At 41.9% G+C, this 17,015-nt stretch overlaps 2 protein-coding genes across 7 annotated transcripts in view; one reads left to right on the forward strand and one right to left on the reverse strand.

The window, feature by feature from the left end:
• Positions 1–11,147, forward strand: part of fhip1b (FHF complex subunit HOOK interacting protein 1B) — a 47,981-nt gene extending 36,834 nt beyond the window's left edge. For all 6 annotated transcript variants that reach the window (XM_088601462.1, XM_088601444.1, XM_088601437.1 and 3 more), the window contains one exon: positions 732–11,147. In XM_088601462.1, coding sequence (XP_088457588.1) covers positions 732–1,033 — 302 coding nt within the window. In that variant the 3' untranslated portion in view covers positions 1,034–11,147. The remainder of the gene's footprint in view (positions 1–731) is intronic.
• Positions 11,148–13,239: 2,092 nt separating this feature from the next.
• On the reverse strand, positions 13,240–17,014 carry LOC148676061 (uncharacterized protein C11orf42-like). Its single transcript, XM_088601527.1, has 3 exons — positions 16,910–17,014; positions 15,344–16,010; positions 13,240–13,471 (listed from the first exon to the last, which is right to left on the reverse strand). Exons 1-3 carry the CDS (start codon positions 16,979–16,981, stop codon positions 13,347–13,349), a joined length of 864 nt encoding a protein of 287 aa, XP_088457653.1. The 5' UTR covers positions 16,982–17,014; the 3' UTR covers positions 13,240–13,346.
• Position 17,015: the final 1 nt, after the last annotated feature.

Here is a 17,015-nt window from a genome sequence, read left to right on the forward strand (position 1 = left end):
AAACCACTGGTAATTAATTAAAGGATCGTGCTCTCAGTGGTGACATCATTTCTTAAATCCCCTTTTTTGCTTAAGTCATAGATAAGGTACAGTGAAGTGAAAGTCCTCAATCAGGCTGTGAGAAACCTGCTGAGAAACTCCCTCTTCACGTTTGCTGTTTTGTTCAGTTTTTCTGATGTTTTGACCCCCTGAACAGGGCAGACGTCGCTAGGGCGGAGTTCTTGGTTGTCTGGGGAGTTGGGAGGATCATGTTAAGGTCTAATGGTTGCGCCGAAGGGCTTCAGGTACATGTGGGAGGAGCTCAACACACTTCGTGCTAGTCAGTCTCTTTATATAGGTAAAGACAAGGAGAAACCCTGCTCGAGAGAGTCCCTCGGCGGTTGGTAAAGCATCGTCTCTCGGTCGCGAGAGGGTTAAACTGGTTTAGACCGGATGGATTAGGACTGGTTAGGAACTGGATAGAGAAGCATGCTGGCTCTCGCGATGGATGTGCCTCGCCTCCACCCTGCGTGCACTCTCCCAAGAGCGTGTCCATTAAGAAATTGAAGACCAAGAAGGGAGGTGCACTGTTACCTCCCTGAGAGCTAAACTCCAATGGTATGGATCTCCAGTTTGGAAATGGAGGTATGGTTCTCCAGTGGAAGCCAGGTCAGCCGTGCCAACGGTTGGGAACCTTTTTTATTTTTATGTTTCATGGTTCAAGTTTTGTCCTTCTGGTCTGTTTCTTATAGTTAAAAGCCGGAAAACCTCTATTGGTGACTTGATCCTTCGCCACACCAACAGCCCGACCCGGGCCCGTCAGGCAGCCCAGATGGCATTTGCCCACGTCCGGGATGGTGGACAGGTCCTGCACAGTGCCCTTTTCAGGGGTCCGACGGCGAGCTCCGTAGAGCGCCAGACTGAGGCCCTGCGGGTGAAGAATGCCGTCTACTGTGCGGTCGTGTTCTGCGAGTTCCTGAAGGAACTGGCCGCGCTGGCGCAGGAGCACACAGTAGCCATGCCCTTCCCCCGCAGTCAAGGCACAGAGGAGTGACGCTCTTCCAGCCATTCACGCCAGGAGGACACCAGGAGGCAGACGCTGTTCCAACTGACTTTTTCAGCTGATAGCCTGTCCACACTACAGGATTTGGTTCGTCTGGAAAACAGTGGGGAGGTCAACATTCAATTCAGAAATGAGCTGCATGGGGTCATTTGCCATTTGGCGTTGGCATCAGTTTGCTGCATTAGGTTAAATGAGAAGAAAGCAAAGGTCTTGGTTAGTTTAGGCAGGAAGTGGGCCATACACACAGATGCTGCAGGATGTTCAAATTTCCTGGTAGCTTTGGCAGTAAAAGCAAGAATACCCAGGGAATTGGTATGGAGAGTGGAAGAAAGAAAGTAACCAGACATCAATTTCTTTGCAATGTACTTGTTCTGTTACTGTGGATGTGGCAAAGTCTTAATGAGCACTCTTCCTCTTTCTCCTTGGAGTTTCCTAGGCAAACTGAAAGAATGACCAAAGCAGAAATTTTTATCAATTTTATTAGAAGCTACTATCATGAGAGGACAATCAGTTGGATACACGTCAGGGTTGTATTCAGTCTTGTGGTGCGTTCTGCACATGAATAAAAAAGAACAGACGTGATATTGATACAAAACATGCATAAATAGACATGCAGGTCAAGATGATTCTTATTTAAATATGCACATGCAGAGCCAATAAACTGTTAATAACCAAGGGCAAAAAAGTTGTCTGTAAACCTTTTTGTAAAAAAGAATGCATCTGAAATTGGAGTTGTAAATAATATCTTAACAGTTGTCCACACAAGCAATAGCTTCATAAAGATTTGTGAAACCTGCATTAATTTAATGCATTAATTTTTGGCAATGCATTAAACATGCAGCCATTTATAGAGTTAAAGCCTTTGCACAATCCACATTATCCAGATGAGTCCCTCCTCCATGTGTGCATAGTACACCTTTCGGCCTAGTATTGTCACTACCTGTGGCACCCTGCCTCCCTCCAGAGTTTCTCTAATTGAGCTGTTTGGTTTGAAATACATATTTCCTCATTTGTAAGGAAACTTCACACAAGCTTCACTAAATTCGTCTGTGATATATACACTAATACATCACTGGCTGGATCCTGACTGATTAACAGGAACAATAGAATATTCAATATTTCTTATAGTGTATATCAAGTAGGCACTTCTATGTTTTAGAACTGTATAGATACAGTACATGTGATAACTTATTCTAGCCACCCTCTACCTGGCGATGTGTTGGGATATTTATTACAAAGATTGAGGAAGATTCCAAAACACACAGTATTGTATTTTCCAGATAGGCAGAGTAAAAAAAAAAGTTCAGTATTGCATAAAGAGATAAATGTATATCATTCTTGCAGTTACTGCCACCTAATGTTAATCAAGGTGCTTTTTGCAGATAATGAAGACAGCTGATCTAGTACTCATCCAAAAAAATGAACCAAGATACCTTTGTGTTGCAAACACAGGTAAAGAAAGGCAGTTCATTTCTGCCCTTGGTACAGTAGTATGTAACGGTATCTGTAGAAACAAATAGGTCACACGTGTGAATGGTCTATGAATAATCCTGACTGGCACTACTTTGATACCTTCCTCTGAAAACATCTACTAGAAGTTGTACAACCTTTACCGTTTTAAAAACGATTCTGTCGGTGATGGCGCCATTTTAAAATTCTCCACAGACCGTGAACTCATGCCTCGCATTTGATCAAAATATAACCACGCATATGAGCTGTACGTCCATATTCATGTTTATATATGTTTTTATACATGTGTGTATGTGCACACAGGTTGGGCGGGACATACAGGAATGCCTTGCCAACTCCCGGATTACCAACCCACAAAAGCAATGTGTTCACTTGTGACTCACATGGCCTTCTCATTTCAAATCAACCTTTGTTATCCTACACATCACACCCATCGACCTTTCCGGTATGAGCTCTTTCATGCTGTAACTGTTATACTGAGGGAACGCTGTTCAGTCTCCCCACACTGGGTCCTTGTGCGGTGTCCAAAGAGATTAGAAGAGGCTGACCCGCTGCTCATAGAGAAACCTTGAGCGGGGAGGCCCATGGGAGTTAGACTCCCCTGTTTGCATATTGCAAAGTGTTGGTGACCTGTATGTTGGTGACACTAGCTTTGCGAAAATGGAGACTGCTGGATCGAAGACTAGATCCTGTCAGAAGTGCCAATATGGAGCCTTGTGATTTGTGAGAAGGTGTTGAAAATCTGCATCCAGCATTTGGAGAGTTCTGGAGAGAGAAGGGGTTCGTACCCCTAAAGACTGGGTGGAAAATTTCAAGAAGCCGCTGAGCCTCAGCAGATCACCAGGCTGCTGTCAGTTGAAGTGAAGAGTCCAAAGGTGGAGCATGTCGGTGCTAATGAAACTCAACTGTTTTCTAGGCCCATGTTTAACAGGCCATTCATTTTGAAGCTGAGAAGTCTATTCCAGGATTCAAGATCAGCTATCCTACTTGGTGGTGATGCTGCATACCGAATCCATGTTCACAACTGTGGATTCTCCAGCCTTGTTTCTCCCATTGGTTTTCAAGAACAGAACCATAGCTGGTGGTAATAGTCTTGCTCGTAGGGAAAAGAGCCCTGTTCTTGCTTCTTCTGGATCTGCACACAGCTCTACCAGAACACAAGTGTGTATGTTATCCTATATTTAACTGGCAGTGAAAGTACGACCTTAAGTCACCTTAATTGACTGACCAAAACAAACAAACTACAGAAATAGTTAAAACAATCGACATTGAGAATTCAATCTGCAGTAATCGAAACAACAGCATTTTGTTGTAAAATCTGAAATATGCTTCATGGAGGGTGTCAGAACCCAGATGTTCCTTGGCATCAGACCTCTGGTGATGGGGACGAGAATGGGCAGCAGAAGAGGCAGAGCAGAAAAGAGCAGAACCGGCCAATAGATAGTGTACATCTGTGTATGGTATTTATGGATATACAGTATGTACTGTAGCTTTTAATGTGGAAAAGATAGCAGAACATCAGTAACATCTTACTGTGTAATAAACACTGTTTTCTCCACAAGTGATCATCCATAAAGAGTCCTGCAGCTTTCTCGGCACTGTAGGAACTAAATTCTTCCAGTTAGCACTGTTTAAATTAAATCATATCCAGTGTGTTGTGGAGGCTGGGGCATGGGAGCAGTTGTGGGATGGGATAGGAACGGAAGGACATGAATACAGAGGTGACAGCTCAAGGAGGCTAAAGGGTTCGCCCCATTCTGGGAGCAGGGAATAGAACCAGCCATCTCAACAGAGTCACTTCTCTGCATTACCTCCACGTCTGTTACTGAAACACCTGAAGTGACATTGAGAAAGAGGGCAGTGTTTATCAGAAGACATTTATCAGAGTGGAGCCTACTGGTTCACTGCCCAGTCCTGCAGGAATCGTTTTCAAATATAAAAGCACTACCGAAACGTATCAGTGGCATAGGATTGATTCCAAGCAAGAGCCACACAGTCTTCCTGCTCACAAATCATTAAATACTGCTCAAATCAACTGGACACCAGCCCATTTCTGTCTGTCTTCTCCCATGTTTCCAGATATAAGTGTGTTCATGTGTCTGGTCAGGAAAGGTTTCAGGAGAATCGTTCTGTACCATTATAAAAACACAAATGGGTGCTTTTTCTGTATCTTTGTGTAGCTTTGGTATTTCAAGTTTGATTTTTTTTATTTAAACCTTAACTGCCTTCTTGTTCTTCTTTTTGACAGTTGTTGTCAAGATTGGTTTCTGTTTCTCTTGCTGTCTTTTAAAAGATCGTCCAGCATACTATTTTCAGACTGTTGCCCCCATCTTCTGCTTTTGTAAACCTGATTCTCTAGCACAGTAGGGAAGGAAATGTTTTAGTTTCCAGGGCAACTTATCAGACTCCTCTTGCACAGCAGGTGATCTGTTTCTGGTTTTGTGTGCTGCACTGCTCTCTCACTACTACTGATGAAGCACAGAAAAACTGTGAAATTACTAATGTGTAGTGTGTTGGTCTGTAGAAATCTACACAAATTATTGTAATAAACTTGAAATATCCAGCTTCTAGTCTGTATGTATATAGCACATTATGTATACGAATATACAGTTCATAAAACCTGAAACAAACCCATCTGCTGTGCAGATGTTCCCTGTTTTTTATACTAGTCAGTGTTACTAAGAGAATAATCACCTTTTGCCTGTTTTTAAGCCACTGTAGCCGACACTACCCTCATCACATAGGTGATGCATATTCATCTTGGGAATTCTCCTCAGTTGCTGTTTATTATCTGCTCTAAATAGTGAAATTTGATCCTGCAAACCAAAGTGCCAAGTTTGTGAAGTTGAAATGGCAGGTTTTACACCTGTGTCGGCCATTTGCCAAAACCAGCAGAAACTGTTAGTTGAACTGTGGGTCTGACTTGTCTGCATGTTGACGCCTGTTGTACAGTATGTGGAAATTAGTTCTTGTGCATAGGCTTGTGCCAAGCTCTCATGTGGGAGAGATAAGTAATGGGTCAGGCACTTGAGAGAAACGGTTTTTGTCCATATTGTATTGTACACTACACTGGCACATCCTCTGGCTCACAAGTACACGGTGCAGCACATAATATAATTAATGATTGCTTCATTTGTCCTTGGTTTTGAATCGCCAATGTCTTTTGTAACCTGCCACAGTGTGAACGGGTTGGGTGGTGCAGCTCTTCGAGTTCTGCTTTCCCACAGTTAAACAACGACAGGAGGGCTCTGTCTCATGTCCAAAAATCAGCCCTGGCAGCTTGACTTCTCTTTTCCTCACCCACGTAGACCATCATTATGCTCCTGACAGTTCAGTCAATTATGGGCTAACAGATATTAAAAAATCAGTTAGTTTTTCATTGCAGTGTTTTCGATTAGAGGTCTTTTTTTTCTTTTAATGTTTTAAGGATTCCTATTTTTATGCTGCAGAAGGTTTAAGAGATAGCTCATGCTTTTATGTTTCAGTGTTTTAACGTTTTTAATTAGTATCTTTTACTTTAATGTGCCAGCTCAATGCAAGAGATTAAACATCCAGAGTTGCACTTGTTTAGGGCAAGTCACAAAAGCAGTTTGAGACTCTCAGTCCGTCCCAAGCTTCCACAGATAACATCCTTGAAATCTGCATCTGCCACCTCCACAGAGCTCTTGGAGCTCTGTATTTACCTCTTTCTTTCTGCACTGAACCGTATGTAATGCATTTAGATCCATATGTGTTATATGAAATTATTATAGCTTATTCCAGAAGAGATTAGTAGTTTTCAGCACTTACTGTACATGAGTTCCAATCCATTGCTGCCAGTGATTTCCACAATTTGTTAGCATTTCATTTACCTTCTAAAAACCCCTGCTCGTTGTAATGTATGTTTGGTAAAGTGCTTGATAAGTCTGGTCGTAGAAGATCTTACAGGGCTTCTTCCCATTATAATTACTGTGTTGCTTTGATTTCATCAATGGTGTCTTTGGTTAGCTCTCCTCAAGCAGTTCTAGAAATAAGGATAAGGAATATGTCATGTGTGAGGCTGCACATAACAGCTGTTGTAGCATTTGGCTTGGGGTTCTTATGAAAAAATGACACGGACATGATTAGCTCTTCAACCTGAGGAATTGCTTACAGTGCTTTGTTAATTAACACATTGTGTGAAAAAAAACTAGTAAATCAGACAAAATGCCAATGAGCAACTGTTTCTTATTCCTAATCAGAATCAAAACTGTTAGAGTAATATAAAGCTTTTGTAATCAAATGATTTAATAGATTGCATTAATTCTCTCTATTTTGTGCAATTTGTCCCAAAGTTAAACAAATGGTCTTATAAGATTTCATTAATCTACTCAAGATACGTAAGTGTTAATAGAGGGCGTCTAGCTTAAATATTAAATTAAATGTCCTCTTTCATAAACCATTCTCGGGCAATAGCTTTCAAAGATTGCTCTCTTTTTTTTTAAGCGTGTTTAAGCTTCTTCATGCGGAGAAAGGATTTCTTCTGGTTCACTTTGTTATTCCTTACTCTGTTTTTGGAATGGTCCATTTAACAGGCTGAGGACAACTAACCTGGGTACCCAGAGGATGTTGCTCGACATCCTTTATTACTATAGCTTGTAGTGTTTTTCCCAGGGAAATGTAGTTTAACATCCCAGGGTAAAGACAGATTGATACGAACTAGACTTGAATGAGGCCAAAACAACCAAAAGTAAGCGACGGCCATGCTCTGGAGAAGATGTTAATGAATCAGTGGGCGAGAGGGAGACATCAGAGACAGGAGTCTGCCTGTTTTCCTCTCGTGGGCAGGAAGGGAAAGATGCTGCTGGGGCCGCATGGATAGAGAAATGGGTTTGCCAGTGCAGATGATCTGATTAAAGTTTGAGTCGTGGGGTCGCTCGTTTCCCTTTCAGTTGTCACCCACTGCTTGTGATAAAGTGCTTGTTATTATGTGCTTGTGTTATTATTATGGTGCAATATTTTGAGAGATTTCGTTTTAAAGTTTTAAAGCCCAGCAGCAGTACGTGGCTCTGGCTGTAATATATCCCACAAACATTTTCACACTGATTTCACATGAAGCCGTGGATCATGCTGTTTTCTGGAGATTATACGTTCACTCCTTTATTTAACATGTGCAGTAGACTGTGGGGGTGGGTGCAGTTAACCAGACACTCAGTACAGTAAAATGTTGCGAACAGTTACAATGTAGAGGATTGAAAGTACAGGCGATTGTACTGTGGAGTTTAGAGAAAGGTGCTCATGAATAAACCTGATGGATGCACGGAGCAATTGCCGTACTGGTACCTCTTTAGATTTCTCCTTCACGCTTATTAGTATATCCTGGTAAAATGGGCTTTGTGACGGGAACACTTTGTTTGCTCCCCCAAACCCCCGTGTGACCCTGGCTGCCCACAACTCATATGTATGGATCTGCCCAGAGAAGGCAAGAACACCTCTGTTGGTTCTGTAAATATATATATATTAAAAATGATTCTAGAAATGAATCAATTTCTTTGCCGATTTTAAATGTGTGCAATCAGTGTTTTTTTTATGGCTATTTACAGTAAATATGATTTTCACGGATCTCTCATTGAGCTTCACTCAGGGTCTCATTGTCTGTCCGGCTTCACGCAGACAGCTGTGCTGTAACCAGCCTGGCATGATCTGGCAGTGAACGCTGTCCTCACTCCACTTCTGTTCGGTTTTGTGCAGGCGTCGGTGATCAGCTACAGAAAACCCTCAATTTCTGGAAGCATTGCATTTTAAAAAAATACCCTTCTTATATTAAATCCCCGTTGTCTATTAAGTGGATATGCTTCTGCGGAACAAAATCTCTATCATTGTAAATAGTAGGGATGCCCAAGGAACAATATCATAGCCCTGTGATGTACTTTATACACATAATATGCAATGTGTACTGCATTTCTTTATGGAACAAGTAATAGGTTTACTCCATGCTGAAAAGAGAAGAGAGAAAACAACGTTGTGTTTTCTCTCTTCTCTTTCAGCATGGAGTAAACCTATTACTTGTTCCTTTGCAGACTACGCATGCTGACACAGCTACCCACCTGAACTACATTTCTTTATTGCTGTTGTAAGACCTAAACTACTGCAGTGTCATTTAGCTTTTCACCTCTTATCAAACTGTACACACCAGACATCTTGGGGCTCAAGCACTGAAAAGAGATTCTTACCACAGATTTTTCTTTTATCATAGTCCTCTGTCATGTGGTTGCTTTTGATCACATCTAAAGTCTTGATGCCTCTCCGGTGCAAAAGTGTTTAGCATCCAACCGTATTGCCTCTTCCATGTTTTGTGTATTTAGAAGAACTATTTATACATCTACTGCGGTGGTTACAATTTATACCAATATGTTAACATCGGCTGCTCATGATTATACAATTCTGAACATGCAGATCAATAAATGCAGATTTATTTTGTTTACATTTAATAAGTCATTGTGCATGTCTTGCATTGCTACACTTATATATAAATAAATGCATGGTGTGAAGTTCAAGATTAAAAAAAGGTTAAAGTTTTTTTTAATGAAGTTAAACATATCATGCATTTTTGTATTGTATATATTTTAAAATATACAGTACATGTGAGTTTTTGAATAAGCAGGTTTCTGTCATGACAAATTTTACTTTCAATTTTTAAATTTGACTCCAATTTTGTATTTTGAAAATCAGTAACTTGTGTTTCTGTAAATGAAGGGATTACTGTCATTTTATTGTCCTCTGTGGCCCCAGATCAGGAGACAGGGATGTCTTTGTAATTGCTCCAATTTGCTCTCTGACATCACAAGAAAAGGAAGATGACCGCAATCAAATTTCCTAAATGAAATTGGGTTTTTTTCTTCGGAACGGTGCTGTTAGCTTTCAGCAGGTGAAATTCAAATTGTAAATTGTTCAGCGCTCAGACTGGGTTTGGCTGACCGCTTTTGATTTTAAGGGTTGGTATTTTGTTCAGGTATATAATGCACATCTGAAATAGAAATGTCTGAAAGTTGTAAATTGAGTTCAGATTGAAATATGGTAGAAAACAGCTTGAACCTGGGATGTGAAAAGAACACTAGGTATGGTGATCAATTCCAGTAACATCTGGTCCAAATTAAATTACACCCATGACTGAAACAAGGTAACTGTATCAGAGAAGACTTGCAAACAGAACAAATAGATTAAAGATAGATTGAGATGGCAGAACACTGCAATGGCTTCACTGGTTGACATACCAGAAAACCAGTCTAGGCTTTCTGGATGTTTTCCCCTTACCAGACCTGGAAGTAAGCTCATGAATACCACAAGATGTTTCAAGAGCACCTTCCAGTTAATGTTAAAATCCAGGAAGTCCTATTGAAGTCTCATTGACCAGTTGAGTTCCAGAAGCATGCGAAACGGGTGCTGGGCAGAACAAATGGAGTACTAGCATCAAGGATGCTTTGATGAAAGAAGGTCCTGAAAAACCTTTTACAGAGGCATCCGGTCTTGGTTCAGGAGACTGCTATAGATGTGTCTGAGCTGAGTTCTAATGGGCACCCCTAGTTGATTAGTCTTGATTTTCCCAGTGTAATGTCCAGTGACTCTTGTCATTAAACCAGGAGGTGGGTGATGCATTCGGTGAAAACCGAAATTTAACAAATTTATCTCCTTATTCTTAGTTGCATGTCTCCATACCATTACAGCTATCAGTGGGAGTACATAATACCCCTGTAGTATCACTTTGTTTTGCAAATTGGATATGCTGTAGAAAGAGAACATCCAATCAGAATAATGTTAATCTTTGTCTGCATATTTCCCTGTTCGTCACCTTCCAGCCTCTCGAAGAGTTTTATTGTCTGTCCTGAGCTGCAATGGGGCACAAACATAAAACCAGAGAGGACAACACTGCAACACTGCTTCTTGTGTTCAGACAAGATTCACTGTGGGATCAGACTGCTGCGTCATTCTGAATTGTGATCATAACTGTTAAGACTTGCATTGTTGAGAAGGAGAGCTGGGCTTGTTGGTTTGATTTGCACATTTCTTTTTAGTTGCAGTTTTTTCTTAAAATTGCTGGTCGGGGTCTTTCTCCTGGAATCTATGCAACTCGGTGTCTTGATCATGTATCTGCTCATGCTGACATTTCATGGTGCGTTTTGTGTAACCTGTAAATAATGTATACAAATGAAAAGAAAAACAAGAAAAAATGAATGTTGCTAGAAGTATTTTTATATTTAAAATTTTAAACGATTCTGATGTGAAAAGCTGTAAGAAACAAAGGGAATGTTTTTATTAATTTATAAATGTTTGACTTAGCAATAATTCTGTGTGTGGGTCTCTATCGCTGCTCCCAGCTTTGAAAGTGTTTGTTTTTTTTGTTCTGTTGTGGCCCCCAGAATTTCCTCTCATTTCCTCTACCATTCTGAGGGCGTGACACTGGGAACAGTGAGGCTGGCCTGACATGTGTCAATTAAAGCTAATTAAAAACTGTTATCTCCCCCAGAATAACCTGCAGTGGACTTTCACCTGGTTCTTTATAAATACCTGTAATAAGAAAAAATCACCTTAGTTGAAAAAACGTTATAAGGGGTAAATTTTGATACCCATTTCAGCTTGTGTTATCATAATTAAAATCTGGCTCTGTGTTTAAGGTAAAGTGGGTTTGATTGCACGTTTTATTTTTTCATATCCCAACTCTTTTTAAAAATACCTGAAATATCTGGATACTTTTTAAAGCTTTTGATTTCCAATCAAGCTAATTCTGTATAATGAACTAATGTAAATGCCATCTAAAGTACTGCTCCATTCTCTTCATCGTATTTGGAATAGTGCACCCCAGACAGTGGAAGCCTCAGAGCATGTCTTTCCAGACTTCATTCTGGGGGCTCTGGGCTGACTGTAGGGTGTTGTGACCTTCAGAGCATTAGTGACTATGACCAGTCTTGTTGGTCATCATTCCTTTGCACCAAACTCTTTCCAAAAATGACAAGCTATTCCGTTCAGGACAGCTGCATTCCGACCGCTTCTGTCAGCATCCAACGGTTTGGAAAGAGCCCATTTAGCCTTCCCAGAATGGCTTGCTTATTTATTCCGTTTATTCCATGAGGAAGCAATTTGGAGGAATTGATCTCTTGTATGGGGAATGTCAGCAGATTGCCAGGTTCAGAAGTGATATCGGAGCATCTGATCACAGCCACAGTGGTATTAGTATTACAACATGACTTGATAACAACAGTCAGCTATTTACCATTTATAGGATTATTTATAGGAGCGCATGCCTTAATGGCTGCTATCGTCAGAGAGACCCTGATTATTAACATACTGTATGGGAATCTGCCCTGCCATGAAATCCTTGGACATTTCCTTCCCCTCATCCCATGAACAACACCTGCTGATTCTCAGGACAGATGTCAGGTTTGTTGTATAGCATATGTCACTGTGTGCTGTGTCTGGTCTGTCATCATTTTTGCTCGCTCTGCCTGCTCTGATTTCTACTCTAGAATGCCCCACAGCCCCCCTCTGAGCTCCTTACAGTCTTGCTTGACAATGGATTTTGGAAATAAAGTCTGCACAATCTCAGTGATTTGTGTTCAGTGTAGCATTAAAATGAGAGCAAAGTACCATTCCATATTGAAACAACACTGTCACGTTGTCATATGGCATTCACCTAGGAGCTTGATAGATAGAACAGGTTGCAGGTTCTCTCTGTATCCATTTGGACTGTCATAGGTGGCCTGTTGTACTAATGCATCACCAGCAGAGGGAGGATTGGCTCATTGCTGTTGCTAAGATACGGTACAGTATATACAGAGTGCTGCTCATATTTGGAAATAGCATGCACTGCCAATAATTGGCAATAATATTGTCCATTCTGATTGACTGTAATCTGTCTTTGTAATCTTCAACAAACAACTGCTCATCTATAATATACTGAAGACTTTGACTAGGAAGTTGTGAAAGTGTGGAGGCAGCCCACTGTTTTTTTTTGCTATGACACCTGCACAGCTGAGGGGGGGTGTCGGCTGTCTAGTAAATTTGCTGATTCCACTAACATATATGGAATTGGGACTTTTGCACAAGGTAATATAATAATCATCCCCCATCATCTCAAATGCCTTTGTTCACAAGCCTTCTGAGAATTCACTCTGTTAAGAACAATGGCTAAGACACTTGTAGTGGTGAAAAGGAATATTTGGAGCCTGTCCTTCCTCATGTTTTGGAGAACACAAATGGGGAGGCAAATGTGTTTCTACTCTAGAAAGAAATGAAAATGGTTATTCATCAACCTAGAATAATGTTACATTCATGGTCATTTTTCAAAAGGAAAAACAAAATGTACACATTTATAGTACATACTGTACCACACGTGAAGCATTGCATAAAGTAAAATGACTATGACTTTAAGTTAGACTAATTTTAACACAATCTCCATGAAAGTTTGGATGCTCAATACAATCATCCCTGATAATTGTGTTTCAAACACCACATTTTTCTTATTCCGGGAACATCACCCTGGAAAACCTATTTCATGAGAATGTTTTTCTTCCCTGAATGCTTTTGTTCAACTCTCACTATGTCAGTGTGTGTAATAACCCAGCGACACTGGAGGACAGATCCCCATGGCTTAAATACGGACCCAGCAGCTGCATCGGGTTGTTTGGGTATCTGGTTCCCACTCCTCTGAAGGTAAGCAATTCCAAAACCCTTAAAATGACTCCTGCTGCAAAAAGAGATACGCAACCAAACAGTCCCCACTGGGCACTGGTTTATTAGTCGTTTTGTCACTGTGCAGGTGTGCATTCGACAAGAGGCAGCCTTGGCGAGACCGGCTGGGAGCCCGTTGTGGCTGCCCAGTTCAGCCCACGTCTTCATCAGAGTCGCCCAACACTGACAGCAGCGGCTTGGAGGCAGAGCGCAGCTCCTCCATGTCCCGCTCATCCTTGACGGTGCCCTTGGAGTGCCAGGAGAATGAAGGGCGGCCTGTGCAGGTTCACACATAACGAAAGAGAAAGAATTCAATAGACAGGTGACTTTTCTACTGAGTCACCTGCACCCTCAGGGTCCTGTACAGCATTTTTGTTTCGTCAGTGTGTTAATTCCTCCAAAATGCTACCTAAAAATTCCACCCCCACAACCAATCTAAAAGTGACTCAGTAGTAACTGGGCCAAAGGGGAATGTGATGTGATTGTAGAATTTGTTAACGTGTCGCCACAGAAAAAAGAATCCAGAAGTACTATAGAAAAAAGGCTCAGCCCTGGTCTGCCAAAGAACCATTAGAAGTTGTATTTGCGAATTAGTTTGAAATAAGCATAAGATGAAACCTGAAGCCATGCCATAAAAAACAAAACTAAAGGAAAAATGTTTTAAATGTTTTTTAAGTGTTTATGACTGCATATCTTTCTTTGGCTGATGCAAACTGGTGTGACCCTGCAAGGTCTTCTCTCCTGTGCTTTGTCAGTAGCTGTCAGCTACGGGAGTGCGGAGCACAGTTGCCTAGGTCACACTGGGCAGGCTCAAATAGACACCGGTTCGGAATCTCGTGCGCCAGTGGAAAAGAGATGCTTCTGCAGAACTCAAAGAGGTTTCGCAGCCCCACATTGTAACTGTAGTTGTTCGACAGCTTGGAAATATTGATTTACAATCTAACTAACCTTGCCCCGGAATATAGTTCTCTGCGCTGTATTGGGAACATTTGTCAGTTTAATCCAATATGTGGTGTTCTAATTGAAGGTTAATTAAGATACAATTCATTCATAGCAAGTGGTGCTTCTTTAGAAGAAAATCTGAAAGCTGCTGATGTATTAAAAAGGTGAGAATGAACTGAAAAATAGAAAAAGAATATGTTCATATGGTTTCTAAAGTAAACATGAAGTTACTGTTGTAATAACTTCATTGAAGCAAATCAGAATTCTTCTGTGCAGTATGCTGTATGTTAGGCCAGTTTTTTATTAGTTCTGATGCCCGTGATGTGTCAGGAGAGTGAGTACACAACAGGCTGTGGTGAAAGAACAGATAAGTAAAGAGCAGTAAGTATAATAAAAGCATTATTACATTATTACAGCACAGACAGGTGAAATTTGACAAACAATGAGAAACCAGGGGGAAGCAAGGTAATAAAAGCAAAGGAACCTCTAAACTATGACATTTTTTAAGTGTACAAGGTCTCAGAGGCAGAAGTTTTGGACATGAAACTTTTAACACCTGATAACCATTGCATCTTATTAGCAGCCATATCACCCTGCAACTCACAACTGGCAACCCACTGAAGCTAAGCAGGTGTGAGCCTGTTCAGTACCTGGATGGGAGACCTCCTGGGAAAAACTAAGGTTGCTGCTGGAAGAGGTGTTAGTGGGCCCAGCAGGGGGTGCTCACCCTATGGTCCATGTGGGTCCTAATGCCCCAGTATAGTGACGGGGACACTATACTGTAAACAGGCGCCGTCCTTCGGATGAGACGTAAAACCGAGGTCCCAACTCTCTGTGGTCATTAAAAATCCCAGGGTGTTTCTCGAAAAGACTAGGGGTGTAACCCCGGCGTCCTGGCCAAATTTCCCATTGGCCCTTACCAATTATGACCTCCTAATAATCTCCCTCTATGAATTGGCTACATTACTCTGCTCTCCTCCCCACTGATATCTGATGTGTGGTGAGCGTTCTGGTGGATGCTGCACATTGGTGGTGGTGGAGGAGAGTCCCCATTACCTGTAAAAGCGCTTTGAGTGGAGTGTCCAGAAAAGCGCTATATAAGTGTAAGCAATTATTATTATTATTATTATTATTATTATTATTAATCTCCATGGTGGGCATGTGATTTATGTGAACGTTTGTGATTTTTAATGTCTGTGGACTTACAGTCACTTACAATCTGCGAGAGTCTGGCTTTCAGGCTGGGGGACTGCACAGGCAGGTCGGAGTGGAGAAAGGCGTATTCCGAGCAGAAGGTTTTCACCCACTGTGCCTTAGCGTGTGGGAGGCCGTTTTCTGGTATCACGGGGGCCCCCAGGAACCCCGAGCTGGACAGAGGAAACCTCAGGCAGGAGAAGGCCAGGGGGGTGTCCTCCTTAAACTGCAGCTCCGCTTGTTCCCAGTCCCTCCGAACCCCCAGCCTCAGTGATGAACTGCAGTACACCTCACTCACCACGTAGAGGCACTGTGCGGACCTCCACCACTGCAGGTCAGTCCGGAGAGGGATAGTGCGAGGGGACAAGAGGACCAGGCCTGACCGCCATTCCATATTGGGTATAGTCACCTGCACGTGGCCGATGCCATTTACCACCTCCTCCCAGTGGAAGTTGGTGCTGATGGGGACTGTGTGCTGTATCTCCATCTTCACCAGGCTCTGGTGCTGCTCCTGCAGCAGCTCTTGCAGGGGCCCAACTGGGAACATCTGGCGGGTCCTCCTCAGGGAGCCAGCAGCCCGGTAGTAGCGCTCGACGATGGCACAGAAGGGCTGGTAGAGCTTGGCATCCTGTAGAGAGGGCACTGGCGCCATCTGGGGGCCACATAGTGCAGCAATGACCTGGAGGTAATACCAGAAAGCAGCCAGTGACCTGGAAGTAATATTGGGTATAGCAGGCAGTGACCCAGAAGTTACACTGGAGAGAGCAGCTGGATCCATATTCCTGAACTGTGTCTGGCTGCATGACTTGGTTCAGTTTTGGCTTCGTGACAGAAAAAAACCTCAAGAAAACTGGCAAAGGGTGGACTTTGTGCTGAATCCTGGCTCTGAGTTGTCTCATTGTGCCATAGCAGGGGCACTTAAGACTGTCAGTGTGATAAGACAGCTTACAAATGATGGAGGCCATGTGGCCCATTCAGTTTGTGTTGCTGTACTAGGTTTGCTTTTTGGCGTTTATACTTCTGTTACAGGACAAATATAATTCCCTAGAACAACAAACAGCACAGGGTCTTTGTCAGTTCCACTACTATGTAACTAGGAATGTTTAGATAATTCCAAACTCTTATCTTGACTCTTCCTTTAATCGTAAAAATTGACATTGCAGGCCCCGAAGTCAGACTCCATTAATATATTTGTTGTACATATGGTCCCTCATTGTTTAAAATAGCATACAGTAATTCACAATAGATGAAAAAAAGTGTGAACTAAAAAGACTGTATTGTAGAATCACTTTATAATAGGAGATCAGTCAGTACAGACTGCACGGCATGACAGTCAGCTCTTCCACCAAGGTGTCCTACAAACATTTGTAAGGCAGCTGTGTGGTACTCACCTCACATCAGTACAGAGCTCTACCCACTGTTTTGATAGGTTCAAGAAGACCTGTTTATTTTTTTTAATTGTATAGCAAGAAGCTGATCTGCAACTGTTTGTATTTGTGTCATTCTGATGATATTCTAGGCATAATAATGGCCCCTGAATGACATCCATTTTTCTGAAGTTATCCATGATATCCTTACCTTTTCCTTAGCAAACTCCCAAGCATCATCGGCTTCTTTAATATCTAGTTGTGAGACCCTTAAGCCGGCCATTGTATGGAAACAGATGAAGACAGGCTACATCTAG

Source organism: Lepisosteus platostomus, chromosome 2 (genome assembly GCF_059453375.1).
Source record: "Lepisosteus platostomus isolate fLepPlt1 chromosome 2, fLepPlt1.hap1, whole genome shotgun sequence".
NCBI classification, from domain to species: domain Eukaryota; kingdom Metazoa; phylum Chordata; class Actinopteri; order Semionotiformes; family Lepisosteidae; genus Lepisosteus; species Lepisosteus platostomus.